The following is a 19,747-nucleotide window of genomic DNA, read 5'->3' on the forward strand; positions in this document are numbered from 1 at the left end:
ATGGCAGCCATCAGCTGGGGGGTTGAGAGACGCTGTCTCTCCAGCCCGTGCGGGGCTCTATGGTCACCGTGTGCAGCAGCCCTTAGCCCAGGGCTTCTGGCTGCTGCTGCTGCAGCAGGGGATTCATGCTGCATGCACAGGGTCTGCAACTCGTTGTCGGCTCTGTGTATCTTGTGCTGTTTAGTGCAAGTGTGTCTGGGAGGGGCCCGTTAAGGGAGCGGCTGGCTGTTGAGTCCGCCCTGTGACGCTGTCTGCAGCTGTGCCTGGCACCCTTATTTCGATGTGTGCTACTGTGGCGTGTAGACGTTCCCTCGCTGCACCTATTTCGATGTGGTGCTGCGCAACATCGATGTTGAACATCGACGTTGCCAGCCCTGGAGGACGTGTAGACGTTATTCATCGAAATAGCCTATTTCAATGTCGCCACATCGAAATAGGCTACTTCGATGTAGGCTTCACGTGTAGACGTAGCCTTAGTGTGACATGGCATTCTCATATTTTTACAGAAATATGTTTTGAATATGATTATGCATGACTCAAATATACTTTAAGAAAAAATATGGCCTGTCACACTCACTGAAAAGCTCATAATCGGTGGATGTGTCTATTCTGTTTGTATGCATGTATCATTCTCGTATGTGAAGTTAGAAATATGAAGTGTAAAACTATATAGCTAGGTGTCCTAGTGAAGAAGCAGGACTCAAGGAACTTAGTGGCCTGGTGCTCAAGTCAATGATCTGTGAATAGTCTGGCTCTTTCTACAAGCCAGGACATGCAGCCAGGTCACTTGATGCTGAAACCCATTTTGAATACTGCACTTTTCTAGGGGGGTGTAAAAGGGTTGAAGATGAACACAAAGGATTCCTGTCTTGGGCAAAATCTATTTTGTAGGCAGGGAACCAAACAACAGGGGACTTGGCAGTTGGGAGATACCAAGACACCCACCATGGTTATAGCTGGAAACAATGAAGTGTGAGTGGGCTGGGGGGAGAATTGGCCGAAACTTAGAGGCTGCCTAGTTTGTGAGACAGGTGATTAAAACTACTGTTAGGGTAAGAAACTGCCTGTAACTAGTTTCTTAGAATAGTCAGCTTGAGCTGGTGTATTTTGTTTATTTTACTTAGTAACTTACTTTGATCTGTTTGTTATCACTTGCAACCACTTATTCTACCTTTTATACTTAATAAAATCACTTCTGTTTGTTAATGAACCCAGGGTAAATAAGTGTTAGTGGGGGAAGGGGACAATAGCTGTGCATCTCTCTCTTTTAGTGATAGAGCATATGAACTTATGAGCTTGTTCTGTGTAAGGCTTTTATGCAGAGGAAGATGGATTTATCTGTGGTTCCAGTCCCACTGGGGCTGTGCTCCTGGGTGCTGTGTTAGCCTGAGCCTTCCCAGAACTGAGCTGCTCTCAGTGTCTGTGTTGCTCTGTTGTGGCCTGTAATCCAAGCTCTGAGCCTTTGCTGTGGAAGACCAAAGCTTCTGGCTCAGCAGGACAGGGTGGTGGGGCATCCCAAAAGGCAGGTAGGTGGGCTCAGGGGGCTGATCTGCCTATCAGGTGACAGTCTCAAGGGCCACAGTGTCCAATACACTCCCTGTTCACCGTATGTGGTGAATGGGGCAGCTGAGTGTGGTGAAATGCAGCTCCGGAGAGCTGCACATGTGGGGTGCCCCTCCAGCTGCTCCACGCGTACTCCCACCAAATGGTGGGACAAGCATGTGGCGGCAGCGGCTGAGATGGCACCTCTGTCCCTGTCAGGCTCCTGACATCTGGCAACTAGCGCAGTGCGGCTTCAGCTTGGGGCAGCTTGCGCAGCTCCAAGTGAGTAATCTTGTGGGAGGCCAGGGGGCTGGCACCTGGCTGTGGGGGAGCCTGTGGCGATCAGTTTAATTTCTCTTGGACACCAGTGCTCAAGGGGATCTCTGAGCCAACCAGTCACACCTACCATCAATGGCAGTGGTTTTCAGCCCCTCCTGGGCTACGTCTACACGTGAAGCCTACATTGAAATAGCTTATTTCGATGTAGCGACATCGAAATAGGCTATTTCGATGAATAACGTCCACACGTCCTCCAGGGCTGGCAACGTCGATGTTCAACTTTGATGTTGCGCGGCACCACATCGAAATAGGCACTGCGAGGGAACGTCTACACGCCAAAGTAGCACACATCGAAATAAGGGTGCCAGGCACAGCTGCAGACAGGGTCACAGGGCGGACTCAACAGCAAGCCGCTCCCTTAAAGGGCCCCTCCCAGACACACTTGCACTAAACAACACAAAATACACAGAGCTGACAACTGGTTGCAGACCCTGTGCCTGCAGCATGCATCCCCAGCTGCCGCAGCAGCAGCCAGAAGCCCTGGGCTAAGGGCTGCTGCCCACGGTGACCATAGAGCCCCGCAGGGGCTCGAGAGAGAGAGCGTCTCTCAACCCCTCAGCTGATGGTCGCCATGGCGGACCCCGCTATTTCGAAGTTGCGGGACGCGCAACGACTACACGGTCCCTACTTCGACGTTGAACGTCGAAGTACGGCGCTATTCCTATCCCCTCATGGGGTTAGCGACTTCGACGTCTCGCCGCCTAATGTCGAAGTTAACTTCGAAATAGCGCCCAGCGCGTGTAGCCGTGACGGGCGCTATTTCGAAGTTAGTGCCGCTACTTCGAAGTAGCGTGCACGTGTATACACGGCTCTGGAGTGACTCTTTGGGCAGATGAACTCCTATGCTGTTCAGCATTTGTTCCAGCTTAGAAGCCAGGACCTTATCCTCTTTGATCCTGTTGAGAGTCTCCAGAGCTGCAGACAAACAGTGACGTGTGACAGAGAGCAGGTAGCTGATGAAAGCATCAGCCCCAACAAGGCTGTCAAAAGGCAGGTGGCAATAGCAAAAGAGACTTTTAAATAACAACAGCTTTAAAGGGCTCTGGATACAAAACAGAATCTTCAACCTTGACTAGATGAGCTACTGTGCCACAGGAATTCATTTCAGTTTTACCTATTTAACCACCTATGGGTGGACTCCAACTTGGCACCTCCGGCGCTAAGCGCAGGCACCTCTACAGTGGGAGCTAAAAAGCCAGCAGGCTCAGCTAAGGCTGGAGAGCAGACTCATTCTTTCTCTGCGTGAGTCAGCTAGGTGCTGCGACAGGGGCACTGAATCACATGCAGCTGATGTCGGGGTTACACCTAGACTCAGATCCCAGGCACGATCAGAGCTGCACCCCATTGAGCAGTATGTCAGTCCCTCCCTCGAGCAAATTAGTCTCTGAATAGATGAGACAAAAGGGAAACTGAGGCACAGAGCAGTGCAGTGACTTGCCCAAGGCCACCCAGCAGGCAAGAGGCAGAGCTGGACCCAGAATGCAGGTCTCCTGAGTCCCTATCCCCTGACGACTGACACATGCTGGCTAGCATGTAAATATATCTCTTATTAATAGCACTTATTGTCTGTGCCAGTACATAGTACACGTCAAGCACCAACAACCTTCAGCACTAATACTGCAACAGAGATAAAGCCTGTATTGGCCTCACCCCAAGTCCTGTTGATGTACAGCAAATATCCCGTCACTGCTTGCATTTGCTGACGTGAGCATTAGGCCTAAACACACCCAAATAAGGGCAGGTTCATTCTGTGTATTTGTACAAACTGGAATGATAGAACACTAGGGTTAGAAGGGACCTCGGGAGGTCACTGAGTCCAGTCCCCTGCCCTCACGGCAGGACCAAGCACTGTCTAGATCATCCCTGACAGATGTCTGTCTAACCTGCTCTTAAATATCAGCACAGCTTGGCTATGGCTACACGGTGTGCTGCTGCCGGTGGGGTCATGCAAATGAGGGCACTCAACAATGCAAATGAGGTGCACATCTACAAATTGCACACCTCCTTTGCATACTCTCACGTGAGCACTGTCCCAGCAATTCTGCTGTCACCACAAAACAAATCATGTAGACAGGATTCTGTTGGTGAAAACCCCCTTAGTCGACAGACCTTATCACTGAAAAAATAGAGGGATAAGGGGCTGTCAACAAGGGTGGTTTTGGTTGACAGAACCCTGTCTACATGGCTCGTTTAGTGACAACAGCAGCCTCTGCTGGGACAGTGATCACGTGAGAGTATGCAAATGATACATGCAATTTCTAAACGAGCACCTCATTTGCATTGTCAAGTGCCCTCATTTGCATGACCCTGCAAGCAGCAGAATGCCATGTAGACGTAGCCCTTGTAAATGTCTTCCAGCTAGGGAAGATCCTTCACAGGTCAGGACCTGGAATGCTGGTACCCAGACCAAAGATGCAGCGGGAACAACACAACGATTTAGGGGCAAACCAGAGGGTTGGATTTTAGTGATGTGTAGCCTATAAAGTTGTCAGCTAACTCACTCCAGATGAGACCAGTCAGCTGGGGAGTACACCTGCTGCGTAAGGTGAACGTAACATCTCCTTGGAGATGACAAGACTTGTGTAGAACCTGTCTGCCCTGGGGTAGTATTTGGGCTCTTGAAAATAAAGGTGGACACATAACAGTGTAGTAATGAGAGGGTCTGACAATCAGGCTCGGTGTATGGATAAAGGCCCAGAACAATGGTCAATGCCTAACTAAACCACTTCACGCCTGAATGAAAATTGTGAGCTAGGTAGATTGTGCTCACAGGAATGCAGCAAGAGACAGGGCTGATAAGAAACAGGGCTTAAAAGCCCATCAAAACAACTAACAGTGCCCAGTGCCAGGCACTCAGTGATACACATAAACACGTCCTGTTTGGTATCATGAACTCCCCGTAGATAACAGCCTAGCACCAGGTACATTCTGACCCAAGTTCAGGAACAGGTTGTAATGACATGATGGATAGTGTTGTTTTGGTGGTTTGACCACTATCCCTCAAGTTAATGGGTAGATCTAGTTACATTAGGGGGCATGGATGTATTATAGTTAGGGGGTTGTATCTGGATAACTTGTTTATATCTTTGTATAAAAGTGTGTACAACAGAGGCTGTGTTGAGTGACATAGGGGATTACGGAGCCCCCTTGTTGTCAACTGAGTTGCATCCATTGTCACGGCATATGCATGTACCAATGTAAACTGTTGAATCATATTGCAGACTCATGGGGGCATTGCCGCCCAGGCACTATTGACAGTAAACCTGGTTTCTGTTCCTTCGTACCTCACTTGATTTGTGGTTCCTGAGGGCCCTCCCAGGTCTGCAGCGTTGGCTAACTAAAGAGTGTACACTGCTGTCCAAAGAAAGCCCACGCATGCGGCCAAGGTGATGGACATCAAATGGAGCAGATTGCACGTCTGACCACCATCCCGGTAAAGGCGCCCGACTACAGGGGTAGCCCGCTGAGTATACCATTTACTAACACCCCAGACCAAAGCTACTCCTCTGAGTTCCTTGCTACTCACCACCACTTTCAGAGAAGCCAGGGTTGTGGGTCAAAACCTTCAGAAATTCCTTCACAGTCACCTTCCCTGATTCTGCAAGGCAGGGAATGTCTCAGCAAGGAAAGGCACAGCAGAGACAACACTGGACAAAGCGACTGCCAGGCAGGAGGGCAAGTTCAGAGGCAACTCATGCTGGTGGAAATCTGGAGTAACTCCAGTGACTTGGGCAGAGTTACTGCACAAATGGCCTGGTGATACCAGGGTGGGGGTGGTAGGAATTGGGCCCAGAGCATCTCAGAGAGAAATTGTACCCTGCACCTCCCCACCCCCACTGCTGGTTATTACTGAGTCCTGGAAAGCCCCTGAAGGATGCAGCGATGGGGCCCATTCACACTGGGTTATCTGTGATCCCACTTCAGAAAGCTCAGCCAATCGGCATTCAGACTAGACTCTTCACAGCCCTCTAGCATGGCAGGAAACCATGGTCACTCCAAGGGGTGGAGCAAAGGCTGGCAATTGGGGAACCTGGTAACAGCTGTGTGACTGTGTGAGAAATAAGTCCAAATATTAGCTGGGACCCACCTCTGCCTAAGGTCCCTTGGGGGAGGGGGGACTCCCAAGCTTGAAATCAGCAACAGGGAAAAGGAAAGTGCTCAATGGGCTCCTAAGCCTGTAAATTCGAGACCCTGTGAGCCTCCCCCTCTGCCACAAACAGCCCATGCAACAGCTGTCTCAGCGGCAGAGCCCTGCCACAGTGACCCAGGTAACCGTTAATCCCTCCCAGGAGTGAATTCTCTCATGCTCCTGCCTCCAACCATGCCCCTGACCCTCCCCAAAGCCTCCTGCAGTCCTGCACTGATACCAGACATTTCCTCAGCACACCCTGCTGCTTATCCCGCCCAGTGGTTTTCCTCCTCATCCTCAGAAGCCCCCCTCCATCCCCTGGCCATCCCAGGAGATGAGAGGATCCTGCATCCACCACCCCACATTCACACACAGCCCAAAATCACGTAACCCCAGGCCAACCCCAAGAGTCGATCCCTTGAGACACTCACCATCAGCAGGGCAGGAGGTCAGGGCTTCTTGCAGCTCTGTGGGGGTTAAATGGATCCCCAGCACCTTCAAAGTCACTGGCAAGCTGCTCACCTCAATCTTGTCTTCGCTGATTTTGCTGAGTGCATTGAAAGCATCCTGCGAAGCTGCAGGGACAGAGACCGCAGAGAGGCAGCCAATGCATCTCTGAGCTGGGCTCTCTGGTAGCCTGGCCCAGTGTAGTCAGTGGTGCAGCTGGTTTGGAAGATCACTAGATCAGCAAGGGCACAGCAGCGTTTTACACTTGCTTGGCACAAGGTGCAGACAACCTCATAGAGTGCCAGGTAATGGAGCATTGTAGAATCCTAGGGCTGGAAGAGACCTCAGGAGGTTATCAAGTCCAATCTCCTGCTAAGAGCAGGACTAACCCCAACTAAATTATTCCGGACAGGACTTTGTCAAACCAGGACTTTAAGACCTGGGCTACGTCTACACGTGCACGCTACATCGAAATAGTCTACTTCGATGAATAATGTCTACATGTCCTACAGGGCTGGCAATGTCGATGTTCAACTTTGATGTTGGGCAGCACCACATCGAAATAGGTGCTGCGAGGGAACGTCTACACGCCAATGTATCACACATTGAAATAAGGGTGCCAGGAACAGCTGCAGACAGGGTCACAGGGTGGACTCAACAGCAAGCCGCTCCCTTAAAGGGCCCCTCCTAGACACAGTTGCACTAAACAACACAAGATCCACAGAGCCAACAACTGGTTGCAGACCCTGTGCATACAGCATGGATCCCCAGCTGCTGCAGCAGCAGCCAGAAGCCCTGGGCTAAGGGCTGCTGCACACGATGACCATAGAGCCCCGCAGGGGCTGGAGAGAGTGCGTCTCTCAACCCCTCAGCTGATGGCTGCCATAGTGGACCCCGCTATTTCGATGTTGCGGGACGCAGATTGTCTACACGTGCCCTACTTTGATGTTCAACTTCGAAGTAGGGCGCTATTCCCATCCCCTCACGGGGTTAGCGACTTCGACGTCTCGCCACCTAATGTTGATTTCAACTTCGAAATAGCGCCCAACACGTGTAGCCGTGACGGGCGCTATTTCGAAGTTGGTGCCGCTACTTCAAAGTAGCGTGCACGTGTAGACGCGACCCTGTAGGGAAGGAGATTCTACCATCCATTCCAGACCTTCATCACCCTCATAGGGAAATAGTTTTTCCTAATATCCAACCTAGACCTCTGCCACTGCAACTTCAGACCATTGCTCCTTGTTCTGCCATCTGTCACCACTGAGGACAGCCTCTCTCCATCTTCTTGGCAACCCCACTTCAGGAAGCTGAAGGCTGCTACCAAATTGCCCCTCACTCTTCTCTTCTGAAAACTAAATAAACTCAAATCCCTCAAATGTCTCCTTGTCTGTCACTTGCTCCAGACCCTGATCATTTTTGTCACCCTCTGCTGTCCAGTGCGTCCACATTCTTTCTGTAATGGGAAGCTCAGAAATGAATGCAATACTTCAGATTCAGCCTCACCAGCACTGAATAAAGGGGATTAATCACTTTTCTAGATCAGCTGAAAATGCTCCTACTTATGCACCCCAATATGCCATTAGCCTTCTTAGCTGCAAGGGCACACTGTTGACTCATACCCAGCTTCTCATTCACTGTAATTCCCAGGTCCTTTTCTGCTGCACTGCTACTTAGCCAGTCCGTCCCCAGCCTGTATCAATGTTTGGGATTCTTCCATCCCAAATGAAGGACTCTGCACTTCTTCTTGTTGAACCTCAGCAGATTTCTTTTGGCCCAGTCCTCCAATTTGGTCTCTCTGGACCCTATCCCTATGTTCCAGCACATCTACCTCTCCCCTTAGTTTAGTCTCATCCACAAACTAGCTGAGTTCCTTCAGTCTGAAAGTCTCCTATCCATACTCCCATCTCCAAATTAGAGGCGTATCACTTTAAGGGAAGTCTAAGAAACAACAGATTGTTAAGAGTATAGATGAGGTTGGTTTAGAAACAGGGTAATCGATTATGGCAGGGGAACTCCAGTTTCTCAAAGCAGAAGCAATGGTAAGGGTGCATCTCAGTCTGAAATTTAATCTGAAATAAAGTAGGGTGTGACTTGAAAGCAGATTAACTATCTCTGTTTAATGCCAGGTATGGATGCTCTTATTCTACAATAAGAATGTGCACATGCAGATTTAATCAGGAATAGATATTCAGGAGTCATGCCCGACACAGACAAACCTGTAAGACTATTAATGAATGACCTGAGAAACATCCTTGATGCAAGATTCGTAACTGGATGAGGACTTTGACTCTTCCATTAATAATGGATAGCCTATTCTCAGCACTGCAGGCAGAAGGCAGCAACTGGGAGAGTGGGCTAGGAAGGAAATTCCTAGATTATTTTGTAATTCACATTTTTTAATCTTAATTTTAAGCCTCAATTCCTGGGAGAGAAAGGGTATGCAGCTGGATGGACCCTTGATCTAATCTAGTCCAGGAATTCCTCTGCTCTTCCGTCAACAGAGAGAGACCTGGGCTGGACAACAGAACCACCAAGATTCCTCATTCACACAGAGTGCCCAGGACTCCGTCTGAACGATTAAGTTCCCAGAGCAGTGGTTTGGGCTATCCCACATCCTGCTGGATACTCGCCAGAGCACAGAAAGCTTGGTTCTCTAGCCCAGAGCTTGCAGCCAGACTGCCTCCAGGGACAGTGGCTGGGCACAGCAACCCAGCAGCTAAAGAGAGTGTCAGCTTGGAGACACGGCACCTCTGGGCAATCAAAAGAGATTCAGTCTCACATTTTAGTGTAACCTGTCTTAATGCCAGATGCCTGCCAGAAGGGCCGGGTTCAACTCTTGTGGGGTTTTCCTGTCAAGGATACAACCAACCGGCTTGAGCCCCCACCCAGTGGCCTGGGACAATTTCACCCCCATGCTGGGTGCCTGTAAGGCGGTTCTCCCTCACCTCGCAAACACAGAGTCTGAGATAGAAATGGCTCGTTTAATGACCATAACCTACCCCAAGGTTACAGTGACAGATGCAGTATATCTAAGCAAAGAAGAGAAAAACCCCCTTCACCCAGATACCATCCCCATATGCAGTAGAACCCAGTCTCTTGCTGGGGCTCTTGGCCCTTTACGCCACACACAGTTACAGGGTGTACCTTCTGCGGTGCAGTCCCAAACCCAAAGCCCGCAGATACATCACCAGGGCAGTACTAGCTGTACACTTGTCTGCAGCCTCCCCTTGCTGCCACCAGCCGTCACCCACCAGTCGCTACCGTCCGCTGCTCCTCCTACCAGCCACCCGCTGTTGTCCGCTGCTCCTCCTACCAGCCAGTCGCTGTTGTCCACAGCTGTTCCTACCAGCTGCCCACTGGTCACCATCATTGCTCTCAACCCCACTGCTTGGGATCACCCTAAGGCAGAACCCTGTGATTTCAGCTCTGCATAGCCTCAGCTGCTACTCTGTGATTTCAGCTCCTGGTATCACTCATATGGGGCTTGCACAAACACCATAGTACCCAGCTTTATCTTTCAACCAGGGGGGGAGTTAGTCAAGCCAGGCTTATAGCTACATGGCCAAGTCATAAACAGAACCATTGCACTCAACAAGCTGACTCAACCAATACCCCTTTCCTTCTCTCTTACAATGCTTTAAACCAGGGAGGCCTGTGTAATCAATGTCTTGCACAGCTATGGCGCCTGCCCTGTCCCCCACAACAACCCAGAGCATTGGTGAGATCTCACAACTCCCACATTAAGTGTCAGCTTAAATTGTGATTTTACAACTACATGTTTACAATAGACGAAATCTCATGGCTTACTTGCTACCCATTAGGCTTTGCCTGAAAAGGTATCACACATGCACACCTTTGCATTCTCATGCGCATGACCTCTGGGAGACACATTCCTCCCAGCCTTCAGCAGCACTGCGTTCCTTCTGCCACATTCCCTACATTAGAAACCTTTGCTTAATTCTAGCAGCAGGAAAGAGAGCCATTGCTCTTCTTCTGCCTCTTCCCTTCCTCTTTTCCCCCCCTCTCCATTTCCTTTGTTTTCCTGTGCTACCATTATATTTTGGCTGCACAACCAGCAGCAGAGTCAGCAAAACCTGTGTCACCACCCTTTGGCTGCAAGCCATGCCCAGCGCACCTCAGGCACTCAGCATCTACACTCCTTAGCCCAGAACCAGATCCCTGCTGGCAACTCACCCTGCTCTTCCCTGAGAGCCACTGAAGCTGGTGCAGCATGGCTGGTTTCCAGCTCTAGCCTGCTGTGTACAAGACTCTGTGCTCCTATGCCCAAAGCTCTGTGGGTGTATGTCCCTGTCCACATGCACAGAGCTCTGCTTGATTCGAGGCAGCTCAGCAGCGAAGGCTGGAGACCCCTTCCCAGCTGTGACCCAGCACTCAGAATTGTCATCCCACTGTGAGGTCACTGCGCTCTGGTACTAGAGGGTCTGGCTTGCCCAAGGATGTGCCAATGTTACAGAACATGTGCTACAAGGAGAAGCTGAGGGATTTGGGCTTATTGAGTTTGCGAAGGAGGGGGAATTTGATAGCAGCCTTCAGCTTCCTGAAGTGGGGTTTAAAGAGGATGGAGAGAGACTGTTGTCAGTAGGGAGGGGTGGCAGAGCCTTAAGTTACAGTGGGGGGGGCTCTAGGTTGGATATGCAAAAAACTATTTCCCCAGGAGGGTGGTGAATCACTGGAATGCGTTACCCAGAGAGGTGGTGGAATCTCCATCCCCAGAGAGTTTTAAGTCCTGTCTTGACAAGGTTCTGGCTGGGATGATTTAGTTGGGGTTCGTCCTGCTTTAAGCAGGGGGCTGGACTCGATGACCTCCTGAGGTCCCTTCCAGCCCTAGGATTTGAAGATACTGTAACACAGAGATTAAACCACACTACATGTTGCAGCAGGCATACCAAGATGTCAACAGGGGCCATATTCTGATCTCCCACTAGCTGTGCTTTGTCTTCAGTGCAGTTACTGCTAACTTACACTGGTGTAAGTTTCAGGATCTGGAACACCAGACCACAACAGCCAGTAGCAACAGATGAACTGCAGCAGAGACCCTGATTGTAAAATGAGAGCCAACCCAATCTCATGGAGGTTGTCTATGTTTATGGCCTTCCACATACCATTCTGCACTGGGGAGTTCTTACCTATCGACTGAGAGAACCTCCTCGTACCCGTCAGTGCTGACATCAGCTCTTTGAGGTCCACTGTCCTGTCCTCTGCAAGGGAAGGCACAGGTCAGCTGTTCAGGGAGAAGAGTGGCAAGAGAAGGAATACAAAGGGCCTGATTCTGACCTCCTAAGGCTGTCAAAAGGAGTAACCTTATTGGAGCCAGTGAGTTTACACCAACGTCAGACCCGACAAGAGAAGCACTGACATAATCAGATCTGAGGTATGAACTGGAGGTTGGCTCTTAGGAGACTGCATCTCATGTCCTGTAAAGTGGGTGAAGCATGCACCCCAAACTGAGCAGTCCTGGGTCATGAAGATGAAAACCATGGTGCAAGCTGGGGCATGAACCATGGGGGTTCAGGCTTTTGTGGCTTTCTTGTTTATCCATGTTGTCATGAATGAATGCCTGTAAAGGGTTAAAGGGTGGGTGGGTTCTCTGTGGGGCCCAGCCTGATAAGCCAATGGGGAGAGAGAGGGATTGTTTTGAATTGAAACAGTTGCAGGCTGAGAGTGTTTTGTTCTGTGGCTGGAACAGGGTGAGATCAGGATGACAGATCTTAAGCAGGTGGATGAATACAGCACGTTTCCTGGCCACACCATAAATCAGGGCACAGATATGTAAGTAGAAAGGAAATATTTAATTAGATGTGATCAAGTTCTTTTTATTTTGGATTTGGTGTGTGACTTTCTAGATTGGTTGATGTATTTCTCCCCTGTACACGGTAACTTCTAAGCTGAATCCCAGGGAGGTAATTCTCTGTGTTCTGACCTCGATGCTGGTGTTTTCAGTTGCTTTATAAAACCTAGCAGCCAAGTATGATTTAGTTTTTTGTTTGGTTAATAAATGACTTTTTAAGTCAATGTTTTGATTCCTGTGTCCAAGAGGAGCGTCTGTGTATTTTCAAGCCTAGACCAAAAGCTCAGCTATCAGACTGCAGCTTAGTTTCTTCTCTTTGTTATCAAGTTCTCTCCAAACGGAGGGGTGAAGCTTGGGGTTGCCCCACAGGAAGACATTCAGGAGCGTCTGCCTGGGCTCTAAAGGGATGACAGCATGGGGTGAGTGGGCACTGTGGAACTTCTGCTTTATAGTTTGCAGGACAGTCCTGCTCTCAGCGACACCAGTATGGATTTGGAGTAACTCCTTAGCCTGCATCAAGGGAGAATCAAGATTAGAACCCAGCTTCGGGGCTTTCTGTCAAAGGGGTCCCATAGTGGGTGGAACACTTGCATGCACCAGCCATATTCTGACCTGTGCGGGTGCCTCTCCTCACACAGACACCACTAGAGCAGACAGACAGGCACAGAGTGCTGTGAGAGGAGAATCTAGGCCCAGTCTGCCACTTACTTTCCAACGTCACTTTCTGCAGCAGTTCCTGGAACTCTGTGTCAGTTAAAGGGATCCCCATGGTTTGCAGAATACAGCGCAGTTCATCGACCTTGACGTTATCAGCTTTGATCTTGCTGACGATCTCCAAGGCGACCTGTAAGGCTGCAAGGCAGGCTAGTCACTCACTGCAGGTATTTATATCAGTGCCCAGCACATGGCTGCTGCGTTCCAAGGGATGGCGTTATGCTGCTCAACAATTATTTGTCTAAACCCTTTTGTGATAGAATCATAGAATCCTAGGGCTGGAAGGGACCTCAGGAGGTCACCTAGTCCAGCCCCCTGCTTCAAGCAGGATCAACCCCCGCTAAATCATCCCAGCCAGGACCTTGTCAAGCTGGGACTTAAAAACCTTGAGGGGTGGAGAATCCACCACCTCCCTAGACAATGCATTCCAATGCTTCAGTGAAGTACTTTTTCCTAATATCTACCCTACACCTCTCTCTCTTCATCTTCAGACCATTACTCCTTGTTCTACCATCTGACACCACTAATAACAACTTCTCACCCTCCACTTTACGGCTCCCCTTCAGGAAGTTGAAGACTGCTGTTAAATCACCCAAAAGTCTTCTCTTCTGTAAACTAAACAAGCCCAGATCTCTCAGCCTATTCTCATAGGTCTTGTGCTCCAGCTCCTTAATCATTTTTGTTGACATCTGCTGAACCTGCTCCAGCACATCCACATCCTTTTTCTACTGGGGGTCCCAAAACTGGACACAATATTCAAGATTTGGCCTCACCAGTGCCGAATAGAGGGGAACAACTACTTCTCTAGATCTGCTCGAAATGCTCCTCCTAATGCACCCTAGTATGCCATTAGCCCTCTTGGTTACAAGGGCACACTGTTTACTCATATCCAGCCTTTCATCCACCATAACCCCTAGGTTTCTTTCCATTGTACTGCTGCTGAGCCAGTTGGTCCCCAGCCTCTAACAATGCTTGGGATTCTTCTGCCCCAGGTGCAGGACTCTACACTTCTCCTTGTTGAATGGCATCAGATTTCTTTTGGACCAGTCCTCCAATTTGTCCAGGTCACTCTGGATTCTCTCTCTACCCTCTGACATATCCACCTCTCCCCCTAGTTTTGTGTCATCTGCAAACTTGCTGAGGGTGCAACCCAGTCCCTCATCCAGGTCATTAATAAAGGTGTCGAACAACACCAGCCCCAGACCCGAGCCTTGTGGCACTCCGCTTGAAACTGACCGCCATCCAGATATTGAGCCATTGACCACTACCCATTGGGCCCAACCGTCAAGCCAGCTTTCTATCCATCTTATAGTCCAAGGAGCCAATCCATATTTCCTTAACTTATGGACAAGAATGTTATGGGAGACCATATCAAAAGCTTTGCTGAAGTCAAGGTATATCACATCTACTGACTTCCCCATGTCCACAGAGCCTGTTACCTCATCATAGAAGCTAATCAGATTGGACAGGCATGACTTGCCCCTGATGAATCCATGTTGGCTACTTTTGATCACTTTCCCTGCTTCCAAGTGCTCCAAAATGGATTCCTTGAGGATTCCCCTCCCTTATTTTCCCAATAGACAATCAGATTGTTGATTTAAATTAAGTTTTCTTGAAAAATGACAGTTTTCATCAACAAGTGAATGGCCCCATACCAAACAATATGTAGTCAGCTATTCCACCGCTGTGCCTCATGGGAGCTGTAGTTCAGTTGTCTCATACCCTGTTCTTGTCTGTGGGCTAGACTTTGAGGCTGGACTACATTTCCCATGATATATCAAAGTCAGGGACTCCCATGATGCACTGCCTCCCCTCAGCATAAGGGGAGACTCTGATGCATCACAGGAGATGTAGTCTGACGAAAGAGGCCAAACTACAGAGGAGAATGGGAGCATGACACTTCTGAACTACAGCTCCCATGAGGCACTATGACAGTGTTTTGGAGTCAACACGTTTTGGGTGACATATTTCAGCTTTTGAGTTTTTGCTGAGCAGTTGAAATTTTCCATGAGAACCAAACCACAACATTTTCTGGTCAGTTCTAGCTGGATCCAGTGAAGTCACCAAGTTTATTTTTTTAGGAAAACTAAGTTGTAATAAACTTCTATTTACCCAGTCTTTTATCTTAGAGACTTTGTGTGTGTGAATAAAGAAAACATCATCTACCCCTGAACAGGAGCATCCCTGGAGTGGAATGCAGGTGCAGGACAGCCAAAGACACATGCTGCAATGGTTTAGGACAGGAAGTGAAAAGCAATCCTGTACTTAACTGAAATGGGAGGCAATACCAGTATCTCTGGGCACCGTTTGAACTTTCACATGAAGTAAACGCGAAGCCCTGTGTCAGAATATACAGGCCAATCCATCTCAGAGTATGTGGGTCTGATTTCCAGCATGTTGTCACACTGGTTCAGAATGAGTGTGAAGCACAACTGCTCTGTACCAGTGTCATGTGGTACCCCTGTGCAGAGAAGTGAGCAGGGGAGGGGTGGGGGAATCGAGCTCAGTGGTGGAAACTGAGACCATTACTTCTTTTTCTGTCATCTGTCACCATTGAGAACAGTCTCTTTCCAGCCTCTTTAGAGCTCCCCTTCAGGAAGTTGAAGGCTGCTATCAAATCACCCCTTAGTCTTCTCTTCTGCAAATAAGCCCAGATCTCTCAGCCTCTCCCTGTAGGTCATGTACACCAGCCCCCTAATCATTTTTGTTGCCTTCTGCTGGACCCTATTCAGTGCATCCACATCCTTTCTATACTGGGGAGCCCAGAACTGGATGCAATACTCCAGATGTGGTCGCACCAGTGCCAAATAAAGAGGAATAATCACTTCTCTGGATCTGTTGGAAATGCTTCTCCTAATGCATCCCAATATACCACTAGCCTTCTTGACTAAAAGGGCACACTGTTGACTCATATCCAGCCTCTCATCTACTGTAATTCCCAGGTCCTTTTCTGTTGCACTGCTACTTCGCCAGTCGGCCCCCAGCCTGTAAAAATGCTTGGGACTCTTCCATCCCAAATGCAGGACTCTGCACTTGTCCTTGTTGAACCTCATCAGATTTCTTTTGGCCCAATATTCCAATTTGTCTAGGTCACTCTGGACCCTATCCCTACTCTCCAATGTATCTACCTCTCCCCGTAACTTAGTGTCATTGGCATATTTGCTGAGAGTGCAATCCATCCTCTCATTCAGGTCATTAATTAAGATGTTGAACAATATTGGCCATAGAACTGATCCTTGGGGCACTCCACTTGAAACCAATTGCCAATCAGGCATTGAGGTTTTGATCACTACTCGTTGGGCCTGACCATCTAGCCAGCTTTCTATCCATCTTGCAGTCCATTTATCCAATCCATACTTCCTTAACTTGCGAGCAAGAATGTTGTGGGAGACTGTATCAAAAGCTCTGCTAATGTCACATTATACTACATCCATTGACTTCTCCATGTCTAAAGCGCCAGTTACCTCGTCATTGGAGCTAATTAGATTGGTCAGGCACAATTTGCCCTTGGTGATTCTATGTTGACTACTCTCGATCACTTTCCCCTCTTCCAAGTGCTTCAAAATGGATTCCTTAAAGATCCCCTCCATGATTTTTCTGGGGACCGAGGTAAGGCTGACTGGTCTATAGTTACCTGGATTGTCCTTTTCTTTTTAAAAATTAGCACTACATTTGTCTGTTTCCAATCATCTGGGACCTCTCCTGATCTCCATGAGTTTTCAAAGACAATTTTTTTCCTTCTTTCTACTAGTATTAGTTCTTCTTTAAATCTTTACAGTTTCCTTTGCTATCATACTCTCTAGCCTCTCACCACTGGTGGACTGAAGCTAGTCCTCCGGCTCCTCAGGTCCTCAGAAGGGAATGTGAGTATGGCACTCACTAGGCATTTGCAACTGTATGCTCCAATTGCATTTCTGCAACCAACCAAGGTGACTGAATCTGTATGTGACCATTGCCTTAGACGTTTAGTTGTGTGAGATTCCACTGTGGATTGTAATAAAAAATGTGCTGCTATTAGATTGCTCCCTGTGCACACGTGATTTCTGCGAGTCCTGAGACCTCCTTCCAGGTACAGAGCTCTTTCAGCTCTTCATATCTGTAACCTGGGGTGGGGGGTGAACCTAGAGATTTGTAGGTCAGATTAGTGAGCCATTACCCCAAACAATATTCCTTTTAAAGAAATCCTCTCCCTCCCCCAACCAGATTTAAGTCACACAGGTGTGAATTCTCTCAGCCATTCCTCCTTCACTTACCTTCATGATCATTGACATTCTGGCCTCCAGCAGATGCTGTTCCTGGCTCTTCCATCCCCACTGGCCCTGCAGAACAAGGTACAGGCCCCCTCCCAGCTGAGTTGTGGTGAGGAACTACCACAATCCAAATACATAGTAGGATGCTGTCTCAAGGACATGCACCAGAGGGATCTATTGGGCACTGGCAGAAAGATGGATGAGCCAGTCCAGCGGGTGTTTCCATCACTAACTCCAGCAGGGAGCTGCCTGGGATGCTCTGTCTGCCTATAACTTTTGCTCAGCTGAGCACAAACATTGGGCCTGGCCTGTACTAGGGCAGCTGGGATGGTTCCTGGCTCCCAAGCATCCTCGGCTACATGTAGGATTCTGTGCCCCCCGCCCTGTCCCAGGCCAGACGGGAATAGATCCCCTGACTTTATCAGCTTGGCTTGCACAATTAAAGTTATTCATGTGCTTGAATGTTCACCTGGACCGGGACCAGAGGGGTTGAAATCCTGAGCCGTGACTCACCCAAGCTCGTGCAGCAAGGCAATAGCAGAGCTGGGAATGGTGGCCCGAAGCCATGACCCTCTCCCTATGTCCTGGCTATTGGGAAATTGTCCTTTCCAAGCCAACCAGCTGGCTACTTGAAGGCTCACACACTATACTGAGCTGACTTCTTTCGCACTTGTCCTCACAAGCAGATGCCAGACATGCACACTGACCTGCATGTGCAGGAGTAAATGTCCATGGTGCTGTGCCGCAGCATGTGTGCAGACATGAAATGCTCACCTCTGAATTGCCATGACTTGTGGACACTGTCCTGGCTGAAGGGGCTCTCTTCCTCTTCCAGGGGTTCCTCAGAGTCTTCCTTGATGCTGGTGTTCCAAGGAAGCCTCCGTTGAGTTGAATACCTTTTGGTGGCTTTGGGGGACCCCTCAAGGCTGTCATCTGCATCAAATCGAGTCGGGAGCTTTTCTTGGAAAGAAAGGAACCTTGGGCGTGGGGAGGAAGACTTGTCACCAGCCCTCAGTGGTTTCTGCTGATGAGCGGGAGAGGAATCTGGCTGAGGTGTGTCAGCTTTCTTCAGGTACTTGACATCAAGGGATAACCGTGTCCGTCTTCTAGCCCTGGACTTTGCATCAAAGTCAAATCTATGCCCAGGCTTCCTGGGCTTCAAAGTGTCATAGAGGCCCAGGCTTTCTGTGGAGAGACAGGGCAGGGGCACTCATGTGAGTCAATCTGCTTCCCTGGCACAGGGAGGAGACTGATTAAGACCTCTGTTTGAAGGGACTCCATCACAACAGGCAGGACTCACCCACAGCCATGACTCAGACTACTGCAGAGCACTCCAGGCAGCTTGCTGATTGGCAAAGGGTGTTCTCCCATTGGGTCTTGGAGGGACACCCTACATGGGAGCTGGCAGGGAAGGAGCTTGAGACCCAAGCGTGATGGAGTGAGGGGTTTTCGTAGTGTTTTACATGAATGGTGTGTCAAAACAAAAAGCAGTCATGTAGCACTTTCAAGAATAATAAAATAATGTATTAGGTGATGAGCTTTTGTGAGACAGACCCACTTCTTCAGACCAGAGCCTTACCAGAACAGACTCAATATATAAAGCACAGAAGTCCAACAGTTGTTATCAAGGTTGACAAATCAGAAAAATTGTTATCAAGGTTAGCAAATCAGAAGAGCAGAGGGACAGGTGTGTGTCCGGGGGATGGGAGTTAAGAGTTAAACAAAACATCAAAGTATGTAAAAGAGTCCTTATAATGGGTCAGGTAATTGCTTTCCCTGGTCAAACCACATGTTAATGTACTGAATTTGAATATGAATGTCAGTTCTGACCATTCCCTCTGTAGACAGTTGTTAAAGTCCCTTTTCAGTAGAACACAAACTTTCAGGTCTTTAACAGAATGGCCCACTCCATTAAAGTGCTGGCTGACAGGTTTGTGTATCTGGAGTTTTTTGATGTCTGTTCTAGGTCCATTCATTCTTTGTTGAAGAATGTTTGCAGTCTGTCCTATATACATGGTGTGTGGGCATTGTTGGCACATGATGACATATATGATAGTTGAGAAACAGGAGAATGTGCCCATGATTTTGTAATTAACATGGTTAGGTCCAGTGATGGTATCACCAGAACAGATATGTGGACAAAGTTGGCAATGGGGCTTATTGCAAGGAAAAGTTCCAGGATTGGTATTATTGTGGTATAGCCTGTGGTTGCCAGTGACAATCCTCATTAGGTTGGGAGGTTGTCTATATGAAAGAACAGGACTGTCACCTAGAACCTTCTGGAGTGTGGCATCATGATTTAGGATAGCTTGTAGGGCTTTAATGATGTGTTGCAGTGGTTTGAGTTGGGGGCTGTAGGTAATGACAAGTGGTGTTCTGTTATTGGCTTTTGTGGGCCTATCTTGGAGTAGTTGGTTTCTGGGTATCAGTCTGGCCCTGTCGATTTGTTTTTTTACTTCTCCCAGTAAGTAATTCAGGTTTATGAATGTTTGGTAGAGATCTTGGAGTTTTTGGTCT

General features: G+C 48.7%; 1 protein-coding gene across 1 annotated transcript in view; it reads right to left on the bottom strand.

The window, feature by feature from the left end:
- EFCAB13 (EF-hand calcium binding domain 13) overlaps window positions 1-19,747 on the bottom strand; it is a 56,355-nt gene that overhangs the window by 13,327 nt on the left and 23,281 nt on the right. The window contains exons 10-14 of the mRNA XM_074978710.1: window positions 18,005-18,415; window positions 12,975-13,118; window positions 11,605-11,676; window positions 6,442-6,585; window positions 5,408-5,479 (exon numbers count right to left, since the gene is read on the bottom strand). Coding sequence (XP_074834811.1) covers window positions 5,408-5,479; window positions 6,442-6,585; window positions 11,605-11,676; window positions 12,975-13,118; window positions 18,005-18,415 — 843 coding nt within the window. The remainder of the gene's footprint in view (window positions 1-5,407; window positions 5,480-6,441; window positions 6,586-11,604; window positions 11,677-12,974; window positions 13,119-18,004; window positions 18,416-19,747) is intronic.

Source organism: Carettochelys insculpta, chromosome 28 (assembly GCF_033958435.1).
Source record: "Carettochelys insculpta isolate YL-2023 chromosome 28, ASM3395843v1, whole genome shotgun sequence".
NCBI classification, from domain to species: Eukaryota; Metazoa; Chordata; order Testudines; family Carettochelyidae; genus Carettochelys; species Carettochelys insculpta.